At 38.2% G+C, this 20432-nt stretch overlaps 1 protein-coding gene across 2 annotated transcripts in view; it reads right to left on the reverse strand.

Moving 5' to 3' along the window:
• Nucleotides 1-19957, reverse strand: part of FHL5 (four and a half LIM domains 5) — a 30999-nt gene extending 11042 nt beyond the window's left edge. Inside the window, exons 1-3 of one of the 2 annotated variants that reach the window (XM_027694883.1) lie at nt 18714-19957; nt 3948-4129; nt 1547-1721 (exon numbers count right to left, since the gene is read on the reverse strand). In XM_027694883.1, coding sequence (XP_027550684.1) covers nt 1547-1721; nt 3948-4106 — 334 coding nt within the window. In that variant the 5' untranslated portion in view covers nt 4107-4129; nt 18714-19957. The other variant, XM_027694875.1, reaches the window with a different exon arrangement.
• Between the last annotated feature and the right edge of the window lie 475 nt (nt 19958-20432).

The following is a 20432-nucleotide window of genomic DNA, read 5'->3' on the forward strand; positions in this document are numbered from 1 at the left end:
TGGGCAGGGCACGTCTCCAGGATGAAGGACCACCGCCTCCCTAAGATCCTGCTTTATGGTGAACTTGCCACCGGCTGCCGCAAGAGAGGAGCTCCGAAGAAAAGATACAAGGACTCCCTGAAGCAACAACTCAGCCTCGGGCATATTGACCACCATAACTGGTCCACTCTGGCCTCTAATCGGGAGGCCTGGAGACACACCATTTATAACGCTGATGATGCTTTTGAGAAAGCACGCAGGATCACCCTTGAGGGGAAAAGACAATGCAGAAAGAATCGAGCCTTGCAGAATATACCATCTAAGGAGTCTTTCTGCTGTGTCTTTTGCAACCGGACTTGCCTCTCTCGTATTGGCCTTTTTAGCCACCAACGCGCTTGCAAGAAAAGTGGGTAGAGCCCTTCCCAAATCTTCGTTCGCGAAGCCTAGCCATGATGAGTCTTTAAACTGAACACAACTATATTGCTACAACATTTATTTCCTCTAATACAGCTTTTACCTGTCATGAAGAGGAAATAAACTGTAAAATTACAAATCAGTGTTACAGGTTGAACATGACATCAATAACCTAGTATTTATACTAAGACAATAATTCTGCACAGCCTGGACCCTATTGTTTGGTATTACATCTACTGAAAGAGAAAATTCCTATGTCACTGCCAAATTTACTGATATCTTCACCAAAAACTCCCAAACTAGTAATCATGAGGTCATGGTAGATAATTTGCAGCTGGTATTTAGAGTTATATGCAGGATCTGTAAAATGTTTTGAGCATTGAGGGTAGTTGCCTGTTCCAAAAGTTGGGTACTTGCTTGCCTAAGCAAGCAGCTTCATTTTTCCACATTCAGTGCTGTGGCTTCTCCTAGATGCCTCTGAAGAGGCGTCTTTTGGGCAATCTCTCTGCTGTATGAGCTTTACTGGTGTGGTAGCAATGAAAGGCCTAGAGGATGTCCTGAGCAAACATATCACAAGCTGAGAGGCAGTTTAGTGGAAAGTGTAGAATTTTCAAGTTTGCTAATTGCAGGAAGTAAACTTACTGTAAACACAAATGTATTCTTTTTAGCAAAAATGCCAATAATGATTTGAAGGCAGATTGTCATGTTTTGACAGTTTAAACAAAAATATTTCTGAGTGAAAGGAATGGAATAAAGAACATAAGCTCAAGGTCTGGTCAATGTGACAGACAAACATGCAGATGTCCTGTCTCATCAGTCACTCCTGCTCACAACAGCTCAGTTTATCTACCTACTCTCATAGAGTGATATGCTTCCTAAGAACTGCAACAGAATCAAGGACATAACATGAACTCATTTTACCCAGACTTGAACTCTTAATATTTTTTATAAGGATTCATAAGACCTGTCAGTGCTAGATCAGAGGTATCTGCCTGCCCTCTCCTCACTGCCAGGAGAGCACTATGCAGAAAGGAGGAGTAGTCACCTCAAAGCTGTACTGAAAGTCAAGGACCTTTTAGCTTGCTTTTCCAAGAAGGTGCTCAAAATTAAAAATGCAGCTCCATTTTTCATGGAAGGGTCCCTGTTGTCTTACCAGGCATAATAGTCTTCTGGCAATGGAAACACTTAGATGAATACTCATCAGAGTAGCATTCCGTACACAGCAAGACCTCGTCCTTGGCAGCAAACGGTTTCTCCACCAGTGAGCGACTGCACTTGGCACACATGAAGCACCTTTCATGCCAGTGGCGGCCTTTGTAGGCCAGATCCTTGGAGAAAGTAAGTTCATGTTAATGAAAACATTTCTTCACAGTGTTTTTATCCTTCAGCTCCTCACAGAATTAAAATAAAAAAATGAAGAGCACTGCAGTGGTGACTTGACAAGATGATAGGTACATCCAGCCAGGGGTGTGCTCAGGGATGATGTAAGTACTCAATGTCACATGGTTTTGTAGATCTCTTGCAGAGGCCATTAGGAGTTGCTCTAGCAGATACAATGGTCCTTCCTTCCTTATGTAATATCAGAGAGACATTTTTATGGGAACAATAATTTTATATTTTACAGTTGGCCTTCAAGGGGAAACAAGTGATAAATGTTTTTAATATGCACAGACCACCTGACAAGAAGTCCATTCTCTATAGAATATTCTCATGTATTTTCAATGTTACTTCTTTTTTCTTTCAGCTGACACTACATAGCACTAAAAGAAAGATCATATTATTGCAGAAAACAATTGTTAAAATCTCATTGAGAACAAAGTGATTATTAGGAAGATTAAAAAAAATCACTGCTTTTTGTTTACACTTGATATAAATCCTCCTGAAAACTGAGCAGAAAAATGTTTGTTTAAGGCTCAGCAGGCTTAGGAAATGAAAGAACTAACAGTGTATGTATGAGACCTTGACTAAGAATTCAAAAAAAGACCAAACAGCATATATAATTTTTCCAAGGTTAAAAAAACAAGGGAAAAACAAACCTCAACCCTCCTCCCACAAATGAAAACCAGCTCCTTCCAGATCTCCTTTATAAGTAAGAAGCACAAAAGGGCACAAATCCAATCTCATTGTTCTCCTTTGTCAAGTCCCCACCTTTTAAAGTGCTAAAAATGAAAGAAATACCATGTTTCATTTCAGGAGGTGCTGAGAACTTACCACTTTAATTTGTTTTAGTTAGCACTCTGGACCTTGCTGGAAGAAGGCTGTCAGCCCAGACCAGCCTGAGGCAAAGACTGGGTAGGAAGGAGGGGAAGAAAGCCAAGCTCTAACACCTTGGCAGAGGTAGGACATTAGCTGTAGATTTCTGTGGGCCATTTTTCTAGATTACTCTAATCTGTTGCACTCCTTTCTTGTCACCCCTGCTTTTTTCTCACGTTTTTTTCCTTCCACTCAGTCCAAATACATGACTTTTTGCGTATGATCTTTGATAAGAGTAATCCTGTCAATAATTTTCAATTTTAAAAGTGAAATTTTTGAGCTGAAAGCATATGTTTTCCAGGTGAACCTGACTGGTGCTACATGTTCAGGTTTGCTGTTGGAAAAATGCTGATGAGGGTTTGAGGAGTGTCTTCATCCAAGCCAGCATTTTCCTTGCATGATTCCTGTACTCAGACAATGTGCTTTGAAGTGCTTCAGCTGGGGAAACCTTCCAAGAGACTTATTTTAGTAACTTTCACCATTTATTTCAAAAGAATGGAGGAAAAGTGAGCATGGGGAGAGGGTGAACACTGCACACTGAACCTGGCAAGGCAAAGGCTTTTTGCTAGGTTTCATCTGAACTTAAAATTTAAAGTCAAGTGTATATGCTTTAAATTGAAATATGGGGTACTGGAAACCCTGTCAAAGACCACAGAGGAATTTGTATTATCAATTAATATTATAAGGAAAAGGAAAGTTGAAAGGAAAACCAAGGTCAGAAACATTGCCACTAACATGCCATCTGCGAGATGAGCAAAGTAAGCATGGAATTAAGCAATAATTCAAAAATACTTCATTTCCAAAAACACATGGAATGATATGCAAATTATAAATGTGTTGTCTTTTCAGCTTGGCACCTGCATGTCAAAACCTACAGTTAAAGTAATTTATTCAATATACAAAATATTTTTTCAATGGACATTTCTCAGAAATTCCAAAGTTTCATTCAACCTGATACACTGAATTACATCAGCACCCTATCATCCCTCCAATACTTTGCAGCTTCTGCAGCCAGTGTGTGACTGGAGGTGAAGTCTAGTTGTGGTTCACACATACACCACAGCCTTGCTGTATGCTTGAGATGTATGTATGGCAGATTTCCTAATCTTTAGTCCCAGAGCTTTCCTATTCTGGGAAAATAGCACTGCTCCTGTCTGCTGTGTGTGGGTGTACAACCGCCGTGCTAAGGTCTCCTCAGCAATAAAGGGATATGCAGAGTATTGGATACAGAATCTGCCATTAAAGAAATTGGATTTGTGTGTAATTTAACAAAGAAGAAGAATTGAAAGCTAGATGTTTACCTTGGAATTGCACTCAATAGGTTGCTTGCACTCTTCACAGGGGTTGGCATACAGGCTGTCATAACATGCAACACAATAAGCGTTTTCATTTCTCAATGCATATTTCCTTCCACGAAGAGACTGCAGGCAGTAATGACAGTCTGTGTGACTGCTGGTCATTCTGTTGGGGTTCTCCACGTGATCTGGAAAGATGGACAAATCATGTAATTCAGTGGATGGCCATTTGCTTGGTCAAATAATAAGTAATGCTGCATTACCTGTGAAAGTTAGACAGGCATTTTTTGGTCATTTGCAGTGCCCTAGATTTCTTAATGCTGGGTCATTCTATAATAAAATGGTAACCTTTAACAATATATGCTGTGTATTGTGTTGCCAACATGATGGGGAGCAAGAGGACTGCTTCAGCTTATCCTAATCATGCTAACATTATTTCAGGTTACATACCTGTAAGTGAAGCCATCTTCACATTCTCTGCGTACGGCTACTGGCATTATGAGCATTATAAATTGGATTTTAAGACATGGTTTATCCAGAAATCAGGTAATGGAGATAGAAGCAATGATCCAAAAATGAAACCAACTGAGGAGTTATAAAGGCCAAAGAGAGGAGGCAAGCATTTTACGGTGTTTTTCTGACTTTTTCTTGATATTCCAGTCTTCCACGCATTCCTTCCTTTTCAAAATATCCCCACATCTACCTAACCGAACAGTAGGAAGACAAGGGACTCCAGGATATATGACTGGTTTTTCACATTATCCCAACTGTGCTGCTAATATTTGGTGGCAACTTAAGGTCACATACCCCTGGATAGCAAAAGAGTAAAATATAAAGAGAAATAAACTAAATCATAAGTCAAACAAAATCATAACTCAGAGAAAATTTCCCTTGTTGTTATTGGAAAAGATTGTTTTTTCTTACATATTTCTTTATTGCTGGGTTCCATGTTGGCAGTACCAAAATAATGTGAGCTAGTTTATATTTCTGTGCCAAACAAGTGCAGGAAATACCACAAATCTATTGAGAGCCAGTTGTACAAATTTCCCATCCTTCAGTTTTTCAGACTAAAGAGGCTTGGATAAGTATCCAAACATCAGCTGCTTATAGATCTGCAATGCTGAATGTTTTAAGGATTGCGGAGATGAAGACTTATTTCAGTCTTCTTGTTGCTGGTTGGATCATCAGCACTTTGCTAAAATTGGGTCTTGATTCCTGGAAATGAAGGAAGAAGAAACCAGAAAGTTCACAGTGAAGCAAACCCAAAAACATCTGCTGGACTCGTTGGATTGCACTCTTCGTTAAAATCACTGGGTGTAGCTGGTTGCAGGCAGCACCAGCAACCATGAATTTTAGAGGAGTATAAAACAACTGGGGAAGGTCTCCTGAAGTATTTATGTATCAGTGACTTTGGGCAGCTGAAATTTTTGCACTTTGAATAACAGTGCTAATTCGTTTATCTTAACCAGATGCAAAGCCTAAGAGTAAGGAAGAGAAGCATGTGGAGGACAAGATTTGAGGGAGTGCTTAACTATGACAGAGCTTACCTCTAGTCCACTTAGAGTTATGCCCTCATACTTTGTTTTTACACACTCACTGCCTGGCTTATACCCACAGTTGAGTTTTAAAAAGGCATTTTATGGGTTTCTGCTTCATAAGATCTAAACTGAAATGGTTGTTTGAACTGTGAGAAAAGAACAATTACTGCAGGTCTCCACTGGCACCAATGTATAAGTGCAGGCATTGACTGATCTATTTCGGGAGATGTAGTGGTAAAATGGTGGAAAGGGGCAGGGAGGAAGGCTATCATGCTTGTTTCAGACCAAAAATAATGACTTGATTGTTTGGCACAAGCTATGGAAAACTTGTTGCTCCTATAAATTGAAAATTTTTAACATTGAATTGATTTACTGTCTTTCTTATTGCCCTTAATATTTTTGTCAACCAAGATAGGGTATAGTAAGGAAATAATCTGTAACTCAAATCAGTGGGAAACATGCTTGTTTAAAATTATTTCAGACGTGTTTTATGTGATATCCTTGGAATAATAGTATAATAGGGTTTGAATTTGGACTTCCATTTCCTGAAGATCAAACAGTAATTTGAGTGTGAAACAAATGAACCCATTTATATGAGAAAATTACTTCCATCAGCTTGTACATTTATACAACATGACATATAAAAACCAGACAGAGCTCAGTGCATCTAGTGCACAATTACAGTCATCACCAAAATCAAGGTTAAGTTTTGCACATTTTTTTTTATGTCAGGGAGGGAGTATAAATTGGTGTCTAAGGAGGCAATTAAGGAATGTTTAGGGTTAACTGTGCTCCATATTCAAGGTCATATGACAGGCTTGAAACTGGGTTTCAGAGGAATTTTCATTCCTTTTTCTGTGGAAATTAGAGTTACCAAGTGCCTCAGAGGATAACCCTGAGTGAACCACCTTCCTGATCTCCTCCTTGCTGAATCAGTACTGCAGCTTCCTAACAGAGTTTCAAATCAGCCTAGAAGTGGCAAAAGCAAAATCCTAACAGGCCAGAGACAAAGAATTTATGTCACTTATAGTGCCTTTTGTTGCACAAAGCTCACCAACAAATAACTTCACTTATCTGCAGAAACATCTCTGCTTTTTCATTCTAATGAATGTCAATCACGTTTTAAAGTTATCAAAGAGTCTGCATACGAAATAATTTTCTTTAAAAAGTGGTTCTCTTGATTATTACTTCCCCCCCATCCCTCACCCCCCCCCCCCCCCTCCAGGAACTCAATCTGTTCCAGTAAGCCCAGGTTGTATGCACAAACAAGACCCACTCCTGTAATACCTCAGGAACTTCTGAATTTGTAATATAATTACCCTCCTAAAACCCTATATGGATATGGGAGCAAGGTGCTATTACTCCTGTTATACAGATGACAGTGGTTGCTTGAGAACTTTAAAAAAGTACCCCCAAGACCATAGGCAAAGCCTGAGGGTGTCCTTGGGTAAAATGTCCTCTAATAAAATGTTTAAGTTGCCCAAGGCTTTGCTTCAGAAGAAGTCTTCAAAGTTTGATCATGATGATATAAGATCATATTTGGGAATGAAGCAGTGATGGTATGAAAAAGAAGGAAGATTTTTGCAAATCTTTTAGCAAAGGTCTGGGTAGCCTTTGAGAAGTGCTTTTACCATTAGATAATGCAATAAAAAAGTGAATCTCATCTCTCCCAGCACCACTTAGCCTTGCTCCAATAAACAAGTAATGGTACGAGCAGCACGTAGTTGAGTAGAATGTTTTTCTTGTGCTTTGATCCTAATCTCTAGAGAAATATGTTTACTTTAAGTTTGCTGGAAGCTAGACTCTGTGTTTTGAAGGTCAGTTAAGAAATCTCTGGAGATCTGATGCTATTCACTCTCATGGAATGAAACGCTGACTCCAGCATTCCAGCTGCTAACTTGTGTCCTAGGCACAAGGAAAGTTTGCTGTGTCTTCATTCCTTGGGAAAAGATGATTTTATTATTTAAATTGGAACAAAGCTAAATACTGTTGATTTTTGTGTACCTAGTAGGCATGGATACATGATATCATTTGTAGTGTTAGAATATTCCAAGGAGGCGCAGAGGGATGTTGTCAAGGACATGAGGATATTGTAACTGGGGTCCCTGGGGTCAAATTTGAGAATGCAGTAGTCTCATGGTACGAATGATAAAACAGATGAAAATAAAACAACAGAGCTGGCTAGTCAGTCTGCTGCTATAGCAGATTAAGGTAGAATTTAGCTACAACAAATACGACAGGGACTTTCTGTAGAGTCAAATTATTTCCTATAAAATGCAGAGCACTAGAAGACTTCCAGTGAAGAAAGCCATAAGAAAATGGTTGTGAAGTTGTGAATCCTGATGAATGTAAAGTCATCAAGAAGAGAATGCTTGTTTTCTCATTGGAGCTAAAAGGCACAGCCACAATTTAATATATCTCAATAATTTATCTTGATGTTTTCTACGTTGATCCCCCTTATGTTATATAAGTATAAAAAGCCCAGAAACATTAATACTGCTTATATGGGGCTTAATATATACATCTGCATGCAGATATACACATACAGGTAAAATATTACATCTTTCACTTCATGACGATTCTAATGGATTATTTCCCAAACTAAGTATACCTGCCATTGAACTTCACCATCTTTTTCTTTAAGAACATATAATGATTGGAATAAGGTTCCTTATTAGAGAGGCATAAAGAAAGAAAAATGATGGCAAAATAAATCCTTGGAACAAGACTGAAGGATTAAAAAAACCCAGTTTGATCTATTATGAGGAGACACTCCTGCAAGCCACCTGAGCTACTTGTTCACTTTCAGGTAAGTACACGTTTTTACCTTCTAACATGATTTTGATTATTTGCATGAACTTGCTAACTTCGTTTTCGCACCTTTTTCTTTTTTTTTGTAAGAACTGCTGAACAATTCATCACATACATTTGCAGACATTAAGGATGCTATAATTTATATATTTCTAAAATTGGCTAGATAAGCAATAGGAACTAGCGGCATATACTACAAATCAAGTCAAGACAATTACCTACAGGAAAGCAGAGACACAGATGCTAACTTTGAACAAGCTGTTTTATCTCTGTGGCACAGCATATATTCTGGAAGCTTCTGAGTGAGTGCAGAGCTCTCACCGATGATGTTCTCCTTTAAGCAGCCAGGATGGATGCCAACCAGGATGCTGCTGTAACAATCTGGCTATATTGCTTCAACGTTCACAAGTGAGACCATTTTGGTTGACTGTCTAGGGAAAGCAGGTCATTTAGAGGTTGATCCGGTAATTCGTACTGAATCGTACTGTGTTTACACATCCCATGACTACAAGCAGAAAGGACAAGAGCTGTGGGTTAGCTAGGGGACCAAGCATCTCAGGAATTCTGTAATTTTCTCCTTAATTGGTATTGCCTTCTGCTTTGTTTACACCATGCAAACTCAAATGTTGGTGTAGTCATCTAAATAATTTCTTCTACTTTTTTCTGAAATAATTCTTACCCACATTTTTTGCAGGTTTTCACATAGTCTGGTAAAGTCAGTTTTCTCCTGTGCTCATTATGGAACTCATTCCTTTCTAACTGCTGTCAGATCTTTGGAATAAAATGAAGTGATGAAATACTTCAGCTGTGCATGGTGTACCTTGTAATGTAAAATCCTGTCAGTATTCTCAGTCATACTTCCCGTATTAAACCATAAAACAGGCTTAAGGGTTGCATCTGGTACAAAAGGGTCACGTGATAAAGTCTACCCAAACTAACTGATGAGTTAGATACTTAGAAGATATTTAAACAGTTTAAAATTGATTAGCTTCAGCTGCCTGAGTTCCAAAAGCAAAGCAGCCATAAGCCCAGGATGTGGATGAGAAGTCATTAGTGAATCCCAGGTACAATATTATAAGAGACAATTTAAAATAATGTTGTTAGTGGTATACCCAGGGGCTGACACTGGGACCAATACTGTCCAACAACTTCATTAATGACTTGGAGATGGGACAGAGTGCACCCACAGCAAATTGGCAGATGACACCAAACTGAGAGGAGTGGTTGAGATACTATATGGATGTACTGTCTTCCAGAGGGACCTTGCCAGGCCAGAGAAGTGGGGTGAGAGGAGTCTCACCTTGCAAGGGGACATACAAGATGTTTCTGTGATGGACCACAGAAATGTGTATCACTGCTGAATGATAAAAGAGGGAGGGTGAAAGAGTCCACAAAACCTCAGTATTCCCTTATGGGTGTTTGAGCAGGAGTCAGGTCATTCCCATAACAAGAAAACAGATTTCGTGGATGCCTTATTGTGAGTCCCTATCAAAGCTAGATGTGCACATAGTCTAAACGCATGAGAAATGCTATTGCTGTCAGCTGAAATAATTACATGCTTGAAGCTGAATGCATGCTTTAGAGCTTTGCTGCCTATATCCTTGGAGCACAGGTTTTAAAAGGTATACTTGGAGATGAGTCCCAAAAAGCTGTGTCTTTTTAGATGGAAAGGAGTTACCAGCTTGTCTGTGGTATCTGGTTCACCACAGGAAAGATTTTATTATTTTTATTGTTGCAGGGTCATGCATGTCAAAACTCCTTTCCCTCACTAATCATTTTAAATTTTAAGCTGACGTTAATTGTTACAGACCAGTCTACAGAAGAGATGCAAAGGTCTGGATGCCTTCAGTAATCTTGGCTCTGTCAGAAGGAAATGTAGGCAGTACTCTGCTCTTCTGCCCTATACAGAGGAGTAAAAGAGAGCTTGGGACATGGACATCTACACTAAACATAGTCCTCACCAGGACTCAGCAGGGGAACTAGATCTAAAAATTATTTTGTGTAGACAAAAACTGTATGAAGGAAAATGTCTATCACTGTACATAGACCATGGCTAGGCTGCGTGAATGAAGATTTGGGAAGGGCTTTACCGTTTATTACAAGCACGCTGGTGGCTAAAAAGGCCAATACGAGACAGGCATGTCTGGTTGCAAAAGGCACAGCAGAAAGACTCCTTAGGTGGTATATTCTGCGAGGCATGAATCTTTCTGTGTTGTCTTTTCTCCTCGAGAGTGATCCTGCGTGCTTTCTCAAAAGCATCATCAGCGTTATAGATGGTGTGTCTCCAGACCTCCTGATTGGAGGCCAGAGTAGACCAGTTACGTTGATCAATATGGCCAAGGCTGAGATGTTGTTTCAGGGAGTCCTTGTATCTTCTCTTCGGGGCTCCTCTCATGCGGCAGCCAGTGGCAAGTTCACCATAAAGCAAGATCTTGGGGAGGTGGTGGTCCTTCACCCTTGAGATGTGTCCTGCCCAATGCAGCTGTGTTCTCAGCAACATGGCCTCAATACTTGTGATTGCTGCTTGCTCTAGAACAGATGTATTAGTCACATAATCTGACCAGTGGATGTTTAGGATTGTGCGGAGGCAGCGTTGATGGAAGCGTTCTAGGAGACACAGGTGGTGGCGGTAGATGACCCATGATTCAGATCCATATAAGAGAGTAGACAGCACTATGGCTCTGTAAACACCAATCTTTGTACTTTTCTTCAAGTGTTTATTTTGCCAAACGCTTTTATGAAGCTTTCCGAAGGCACTATATGCCTTTTCTAACCTGTTGTCTATCTCTCTGTCAATCTTACCACATATATGTATAATTTTTTTTCAGTTCAACAGGCAAAGCCATCCTGAGGAAGATGCAAGAAACTCTGCAAGAGATGGCTAGGCAACAACCTGCTCATGAGGAAAGTTTCCTAATCCCTTTTAGAGGATTAAATTCATGCTCTGAAACTTGAAACATTTGTAAGCTTACAAAACTAATATAAATAAAAAGTTATTGCACCTGGGTATTTTTGGAAGAAAAACAGAGTTTTGTACTAAGCTTAATCCAAAATGGTCTAAGTATTATTCTCAAATTTTTGCTGAATTTAAATAGAATATATTTATGAAACACCCCTCCCCACCCCTCCCCTCACTCTTCATGGAAAATGAGTTTGTTTCAGAAGCGTAGGACTCAGAAAAGTGAAACTTGATTTAACAATATTGATCTAAAGTGGATTTTAAATTCTCAACAGAAAAATTTCTAGTAAAATTTTAAATTTCATTCTTTATATAAATTTAAAAATTTTATTTGAAGAAGTAATTTTGAAGCTAATTGTGTTTAATTCTAGGAACAGAGATGTTGATTTCATTTTGAGAGAAGAAATTTGGTAACAAAAGGACATTTATGCTGGGTTACTCTTTCTTAATTAAAATGGTGGAAATGCAGAGAATAACATATTGTACTTATGTGGAAATTTTAATGTATTTCCCTTCTATCAATGTACAAGTACTACAAGAGAAAAAGAAACATTAAGTATTTGAAACTGAACTAGTTAAGATGTGACAATAATAAATACAACTGACTATGCAGTACAACTTTTTCTAGCTGGGTTATTTAAAACCCTGTGACCTAGTTAGAACTGCTTGAAGAAATAAAATGAGCAAAAAGAAAAAGATCATCATCAGCAGCAATGTTAGCAACAAGCTAAAATTGGAAAGAATTTTCATTACCCTATTTAAAAAAAAGACCTGCTTCCTCCCAACCCAAACATAAATCCCCCAAGTGATAATAAAGCATCTGCTGCAGTGGCGCAGGCTTTTCCTTTTCTCTCACAACTGTGCTATACCAACCTGACCTGTTTTTTTGAGGAAAGAAATAAACTTAGCCACAACATGCTTTTAATAAAAATATGACATCTTATCAAAATGAACCAAATGTAAAGTTTTCTGATCTCAGTCCTGTTAAGATATTGTGATAAGTGAGGTGGTATTACAGCTTAGGAAATGCAAAGGCTACTGTCAATAGCATTGGTAGGTAAGATCCCTACTTCAATTATTGTTGTATTTTGATTTGTAGGCCAAATGAATGGCCAATTTTGCTGCTTACAGTGCTCCATGAGGCTTGGCTGCTACCTTCTTATCAAGCTTTTCACTGAAAACAGATGATATGGTTCTGCAGACAAGCCCTGGGCTGCTTATTACACCAACAGAAATCATAGTTTGTGAAGCCACTGTTGTACACAAACTGAGAAATGATAGCCACGGCAAATGTAGCCTATATACCCTGTCTTCACATTATATGTGAGAGGTTTAGGGTGACTGCTACTGTGACAGTCTCCAGAAGTTCCCAAGGGAAAATAGGCTTCAAGGTGGGCAGTACCAAGAGACAGGATCAAGGAATCATGGAATGGTTTGGGTTGGAAGGGACCTTAAAGATCACTTACTTCAATCCCCTTACCATGGACAGGGACATCTTCCGGTAGATTAGAAGTTGCTCAAAGCTCCATCCAACCTGGCCTTAAACACTGCCAGAGATGAAACATCCACAAGTTCTCTGGGCAACAAGGAGAGAAGGATGGGCAGAAACACTGAGTAGAGCTGGTTACAGCCTGATCTCAAAGCATGGGCTACCTATGTACTCTGGGTTTTTGATGACAATTAACACAGTAGGTATCAGTATGATACTTAGGACTGATGATCCTCTGCAGTTGCACTGTCTTTGGAATACAGGGATACAATAATAACAACAGAGCCATATTAAAATACATACACATATATTGCATCTGCCAGGTAGAGAGACCACAAAACATCTAATCTGGTGAAGAAAATCTGAAAGATATATGACTCTTTGTATTCTACTGCCTTTATGTTATTGAACTGGTTATATGGTATAGCTGAGATAGAAAGTGAGAAAGGTTTCTAGAAAGCTCACAACAAACAACCAACAGGAAAATACACTGTGGGTATTTTTAAGCAGATTTATTTAGCTCCTTTCTGCTTCCCTTAAGTGTTACATGACCACCTGCTGTATCTGATCTTAGAACAGGTCCCCGGGAATCCTTGCATGTGCATGTAAGTTAATGTAGCTGAATAATTTATCTCAACTCATGGATGTCAAATTAGGTGATGTAATATTTTCCGGATTAGGTTTTAATTCTGTATGTTAGGGTTGGTGTGCTTATATCTATTGGGGAGTGCAACACACAAATCACTTAAAAAGTCTCAACATCTGCACCAAGGCTGCAGTCACAAAACAGTACAATTTGTGTATGTATCAGCAATGATGTGGAATTATAGCAGACTGACTTTTTGCTTTTATTTTCTGCCCTGAGTGCTTTAAACACACTGCTAACAGGAAAGACTTATTAGTTTAACTAGGTAGGTGCATCAAAGACAGGTTGCTCGCCTTTGGGCTGAGGAAAAAAAAGAAGATAAATAATTCAGATAAACACATTCTTTTACATCATGTCCTATATTAACTGTTGGTAGTTATTGAGCACATTTCATTCCGACACAGCAAAATGACATATGGATTCACAATGTAAAAACTCAGTTTCAGAAGAGAGCTTGCAACAGGACTTTGAAGGCAGCAAATCTTGTCAGGAGTTGGGCTGATGGGAGAAAGGACACGGAGGGGAGTTCTTTGGCTTTTTATTTGTCCTCTACCAGGGAGGAAATACAACAGTGTCATTAGGATGAGTATAGAAAAAAATGGTGGTGGTTTTATCTTTTTTCCCCTTTTCTTTAATTATGTCGCTTTGTGCATCCTCCATTAACCAGGCAAAAAATGTTAATTAAAAACCTCTTGAGTAGTAGAGTAGATAATGGGCTGTCAAACAAGATAGAGTATAGCACGGCATTGACTCGATTTTAACTTCAATCCTCACATCCTGTGGCAGCAACATCAACCAGTCCTTAGAGAGACTCAGCCCTGGGTTCTGTTCATGTCCTGCCAGTGGCCTTTGCCACATACTGGAAACCTTTGAGCCACTCGCATTACCTGTCCGCCTACTTAGGAGATATAATCTGCCAAACAATTATGTGATTGGGTGTCCTAATATTTCCCTTTGGCCTTAAAGTCTCTGAACTGGCCAATAAACATTTTATTTCTATTTAAAATAGTCTATTTTCCTAAAAGTGGCTATGATTTAAAATTAGACCCTGCAATGAGCAGACCATGGAATTCTGTCTTTCTTTGTTATGATGTGAGAGGTTACTGACTCTACAGTAATTGCCCTGCTGGGATTTTTGTAATGTCCTGACATGTGAAGAAGTTTTTTTTTGTTTGGTTGGTTGTTTTTGGGGGTGGTGGTGCTGTTTGTTTGTTTGTTTGGGTTTTTTATTTTTTTGTTTTTGCTTTTGGCACTATGATTTTCAGAGTGGATTTATTTCTATGATTATAAATACACACAAACTAAAAGTTGGTTCCAATGTAGGATTGCCCTTTTCTGATTGAAGGAAAATTAAGACTAAAGTTTGTCTGAACACCTAAGACAGTCAATATTTGATTCAGACAAATAAAAATCATCACTAAAATCTTAGAATGCTGGAGGGAATTTGATAAGATTGAAGAAATTCCTTTCTAACACTTAGGAACATTTTAAGAACATGTTATTTAACTCAAGGATATTGTGGAACAAGACCATTTAAACTAGTAAAGTCTATTCAAGTGATGATGTGAAGAATGTAGCAACCACTTTGAACGGAATTGACTGGTTTCAGTACAGGACGATGCTCAGAGACCATAACTCTGACCTGCTGTGGGGAAAAATGTTGGGCTGAAGAGGAGGAGAGTGGAATACAGCAGCAGCAATTGTATTAAGGAACAAATACAATCCAAGACCTTTTTGCTAATTTCTGTAAAAATTGGTAAATATGTTCAGTGAAAAGTCTAAACAAGTGATTAAACAAATTAAGAATTCTGCTAATGTATTTTAAAAAATCCAACTAACCCAAACAGTTTTGAACTTTTAATTTAAAATATTTCTCAATATTCCTCCGTTTTCAAGTGCCAAACTAAACCAAGATTGACAATCAGAAGATCAGCATGAAACAGTTTTTTCTCTATACTTCTTTTTTTTTCCATGCAAACTAGACTCACAGAATTATAGTTATGCCACAATTTTGCATGTTTTAATACAAAAATGAATTATAATGTGGCTGAATTTGAAACTTGAAGAGCTCACTTGAGAAAGACTGAGCTCCTGATAAGTACATTTACAGCCTAATACTGTTCTGGGCTTCTGATAAATAGAGTTATAACCTAATCCTCTGAAGTATTTTATAGGTTTCCTTTCAAAGGTTTCAGAATGTTTTTCTAACAACAATAAAGCAATCCTAAAACATACTTGTGAGATACTTGTCTACAGAAAAGGTTAATAAATTGACTTCCTCAAGGTCAGAGAGCAAACCTGTAGAGTGGGAACAAAAGAAGCCAGTCAGTGCACCTCTGCCACCAGATGGGTCTGCTCATCAGGCTGTATCCACAGCACTGGCCCAGGGTGGTTAAAAGCACTGTACAAAGGTGGTCAACTTCCAGTGCCAGAGGTAGAAAGCACTTCCAAAATTAGCCGAGACGATAAAATGTTCCGGTTGTGAACTTTGCAAGTGTCCTTAATGACTCTGAGGTTATGATTAATATTCTTACACAAAATGTTCTGTCAACAACTACACTACGCTCTGGCACTTGCTCATTCTTGTTATCAATTCTGCTACCTATGTACAAAGACATTTTACAGGAAGATGAATATTTTTCTGAGCAATAAATCCTCTAGGTGTGAGGCCAGCAACCAGTTAGGGCAGTGTATTCAGATCCATTATCTTGAGATCCAGTACCTTGAGATGTGCAAGAACTTACCAGTCCTTATATATGGACCTAGAACAAACTCAAACTCAAAGGCAACCATGTCTGAGAAGAAAAGTAACATACTAGTATGGATGAAGTAGAATCAAAGAAAACTCTTAGTCAAAGAAGGGGAAAGAAGGGACAATAGCTGATGTATACTCCACAGCATCAGAGAATGCGGATATTCACAAAAACTAACCTAAACCTTCCTGAGGCTAATGAGCAAGGCATGTTTTGTAGTTAAAGGATTCCTCTCCAGGGTGATTTCTAGCAGAAATTAAGTTTAGCCATCGTTATAAAGGCAACTGAGGCAACTTAGTTAGCCTTTGCAACAGTCTTGTCCTTCACTGTATCTCTGCTACAGAATTTTATGCCATGGGATTTTATTAACTCGGTTTTTTTGAGTAATGTTCACATATTTCCACAAAACTCTCCTTATTTCATCCCTCTGAAATTTTACAGGAAAAAACAAGTATGAAAAAAAATGTTCTCATAAGAGCTGTGTGCCTTGTTCCCAGAAGAATGAATTCAGCTGCAGGAGCCCAAGTGGAGCATCAGCAGCATTTTGCCACACCAACTTTCAAAATTAGGGCTTTAGAGATTTTAATAGAACAGTTGAACTGGAAATAATTAATTTTATGAGTGCCTTAGAATTAGACAATAAGATATCATTTTACCCTAAACTGGCAGGGAAGTGTGCAGTAAAACTCAGCTTGGTTTTCCTCCCCAGGTGATCTAAAAGCCTTTATGGCATCTAGATCTTGAGTCGACAGGAGGGCTGTTTGTTCAAACAGGTTCAGAATTTCACCCTCTTATTTTGGGCTTGACATTTGGAAGCACGTTGGTTAAGACTTTTCTTTCTGTCTGTCCATGGTGAGGTAATACTAAAAGTTTTAAACTATTCTTTTGAGAAATAAAACTCAGGTATGGAAAATAAAGGAAGAAAGCTGAGATTGTTGGTATAGAGCCCACAGAACACGTCTTAGCAAGTCAACCAAAAATACATGTTTTGTAAATTATGACTGCCTGCAAATAACCTGGATACACCATAGGTCTCAGCTGATCAGAAGCTTTTTCAAGTAGCTCTTGATTTCATTATCCTCTAATCCTACAAGTTGGTTAGTAAGTCGTCAAAAGTTTCTACCAATTAAACACCTTTGAACCAAAGTGACTTTCCTAATAGTGTAATGAAATTACATGGGAAGACCACCAGCAACCTGTTATAATGTTAATATATTAAATCCACTACAGCCTGTTCAGTTGCTCTAGAAATGCCAACTTGTTACATGAAAAGAAGAAAAATATGAACAGAAACAAAACAAAGGCATCTGAAACTTGCTTTCTAAATGTAAGAGATTTTGTGCCCAGCTCCAGATATACAATCATCCTGTTTTTGAAAATAGGGATGGTTAAAGAAATATCTTTTGAAGCATTTTTATTATTGAAGTGAAAATTACATTTGATAGTTTTCTCCAAGTTTAATTTTAAACCTCGTTATCAAAAAGACTGCCATTATGAAATCACGTAGTAGTTAATATATATCGACTGTAATTTAAGGACTATTGCCACTGTTACCCATAATTTTTTAATTCTCTAATAGAGACACATATTTCTAGCACCGTTGCAGTAAACAGTGGTATATCCTTTCAATATTACTCTTTCCCTTCAAATTCCAAACATAATTATGATCATAAAAATATGATAGCTGAAAGCTAAAGTATCTTATGGGGGGAGGATTGGGAGATGATACTTGTTGTTTCCAGCAATATTGTAAAAAAATCAGTTTGGAAACTGGTTTTACTTCCAAAGAAAAAAACACAAAAAACAAGAACAATCCACATTCGGTGTTAATATTAGTTATGCTAGAAAGAAGTGACTTAACTTGATAGACATTATCTAGAATTTTTCTTGCAAAAGCAAATAGCTATGAAAGCTTGAAAGGAGATAAAAATGGGGTTTAAAATGTCACAGGAAACAGCATACGCATTTTTTTGTTGGCTTGTTCTTTGGAGTAAACAAAATTCATCCTCGTCCCGTCACAAAGGAAAGCTCAAATAATCTTTCTGTAAATTAGTGAGTGAGCAAATTAATACAATGTAAAGAATTGCATCCAAAGGAAAGGCATGGTATTTCTTTTGGTACACAAAATAAAGAAAATATTGTTATATGTGTAGGATTCTACATCTAATTTAATTAGCAGTTTTGTGTGTGAGAAAAAAGTTCCTGCTTACTTGCTCAAAATATTAAATTAGGTACCTTGTATACTACCACGTTTAAAGATTATCAGATAAAGTAATAACAGAAAAGAGTCTCAATACTCACATTTTGTTTTAAGCTGCTTCTCTTGGTAACTTGTGCAGCAAAATAAAGAAAGAAATAATTACACGCCTTCACAGAAACAAGCATTCATCAAGTCCAAAAGAAACAGAACACTTTGCCAGAGCTATTTGAGGGTCCCATCAGAATTTGGCTGGATGGGGGAAGGCTGAGAGTCAGTTTGTTTCCCTTAGACCTCATGACATGCAAATAGCTGGCTGCTTTGCCACTGAATCAAATCATTCTTTGACATACCGTGTTTACAAATTGCAAATACATACCATGTAGGACGTTCTTAAAGGAGCATATTTCTGAGAGTTGTCAAAAGGAAAAATGCATTTCTGTTAAAATACCTAAGGAATCAAAACCCCCAGCCCCCAAACTATTCAGTGCAAATAAAAAAAGAGGGAACATTATTCATCCCCAGATACACTTTGGTTCATGCATAATGAATCCAAAAAGTCTCATGTGGGTTTGTAAATCAGAAAAGTCCCAATTACTAAAGTCTGATTGTTGTGTACAGGAAATGGGGGGCAGGTAGAAGCCTCCTCCAGTTTCAGAGAAGACATTCAGGGACACAGCAGACCTTCTCTGAGACTACTAAAGCAGTTTCTGGGCTGGATCAATTTGCTTCTCTTCCAGCAAGCAGGAAGGTGCTCATACAGCGATACCACCAGAGTGGCAGCAATGGCCTTCTGTAGGCTCTCTCTCAGTTCTGGCCTTTGAATCGCAGTCACCCCCTTTACTTTGTGCTTGGACACAGCAGGGGCCAGCTAACTTTCACAGACAGGCTCCCACATGCACAGACCACACAGAGGTCCTTACACTTGGCATAACACTCCATGCAGATCTTTAATCAAACACAGCTGAAAGTAAGGATACATGTGCCCATTTAAAAATGCCAGCTGAAGTTAAGCAGAGCAAAAAAAGGATGGCTGCTTGTGGCATGAACCATGACTGACCTCCAGGCAGATTTTTCCACAACCAAGAGCCAATAGATCTGAATCACTTAGTCTATAATGTCAAGTGGGTGGGAGCTGCTTTATATCACAGATAGATGAAAGAAGGAAATGTTTAAATGTTTAAAGATGTATTACGTTATCTGAGTACTTCAGTAAAATTGCCAAATCTGGACATGTTCTGGAGGTTATCTGTGTCTAAGTAGAGTCTTGCAGTTAAGACTGATCCTCTGAATATTTTTGTCAAGAATTGATGATCTCTGCTTGTGTATGACTGTCTTGTTAAACCTCTGCAGACACTTATTTTATCATTACTTAAACTAGATTGAACTCTTTTCTCCTATTTTTATATGTGCTATAAGCTTTATTTATACCAAGCACCTTTTATTTCAAGCCTGTGATTTTTGCAGATTGATGAGAGGACAAGTTAGGTGTGAATTTGAGTCCAGAATATGAGAATCATGAATAGTTTTCTCTTGCCTTTGCTTCCAGAAAGAGAAAACTGAAAGTACAATTCTTAACCAAGTACCTTTTCTAGTTCATAAAACAGATCAAGACAAAAGTATCACATCACTTTCCTCATGCTTCAAAGACTACCCTCAAATTTGGCTAACAGTAGACAGAGATAATAACTGCATTAATAGAAGAGAGGCCCAGAGAATCATTTAAAACAGAATCAGAGTTTTTGCCAACAGTGGAAATTAAGCACAACTGAGGAAGTCAACAAAAATTCTGCTGTTTCTTCAGAGTACCAGTTAGATATTTCCCGCAGCTCTCGCATCTCTTTTGGAACTTCCAGAAATAGAAAGCAGCTTATTTTATCTGTTTCCCGACATGACCCATCTTGACCAACCTTCCTCTTCATGTTAAGGATTTGGGAAATTCATCAAACAAATGGTGGTTCTCTTTAAACTACTGAAGTTACTCTTCCCAATTTAGAATATTAACTATTGAAAAAGAAAAATGCAAATAGATGGTATTCCTTAACAACTCCTAAAGAAAATAATGAAAAAAATAATGAACTTGTTTTCCTGAGAAAAT

The sequence above is a fragment of the Neopelma chrysocephalum genome, unplaced genomic scaffold (genome assembly GCF_003984885.1).
Source record: "Neopelma chrysocephalum unplaced genomic scaffold, ASM398488v2 Primary Assembly neopelma1_23b, whole genome shotgun sequence".
Classification (NCBI taxonomy): domain Eukaryota; kingdom Metazoa; phylum Chordata; class Aves; order Passeriformes; family Pipridae; genus Neopelma; species Neopelma chrysocephalum.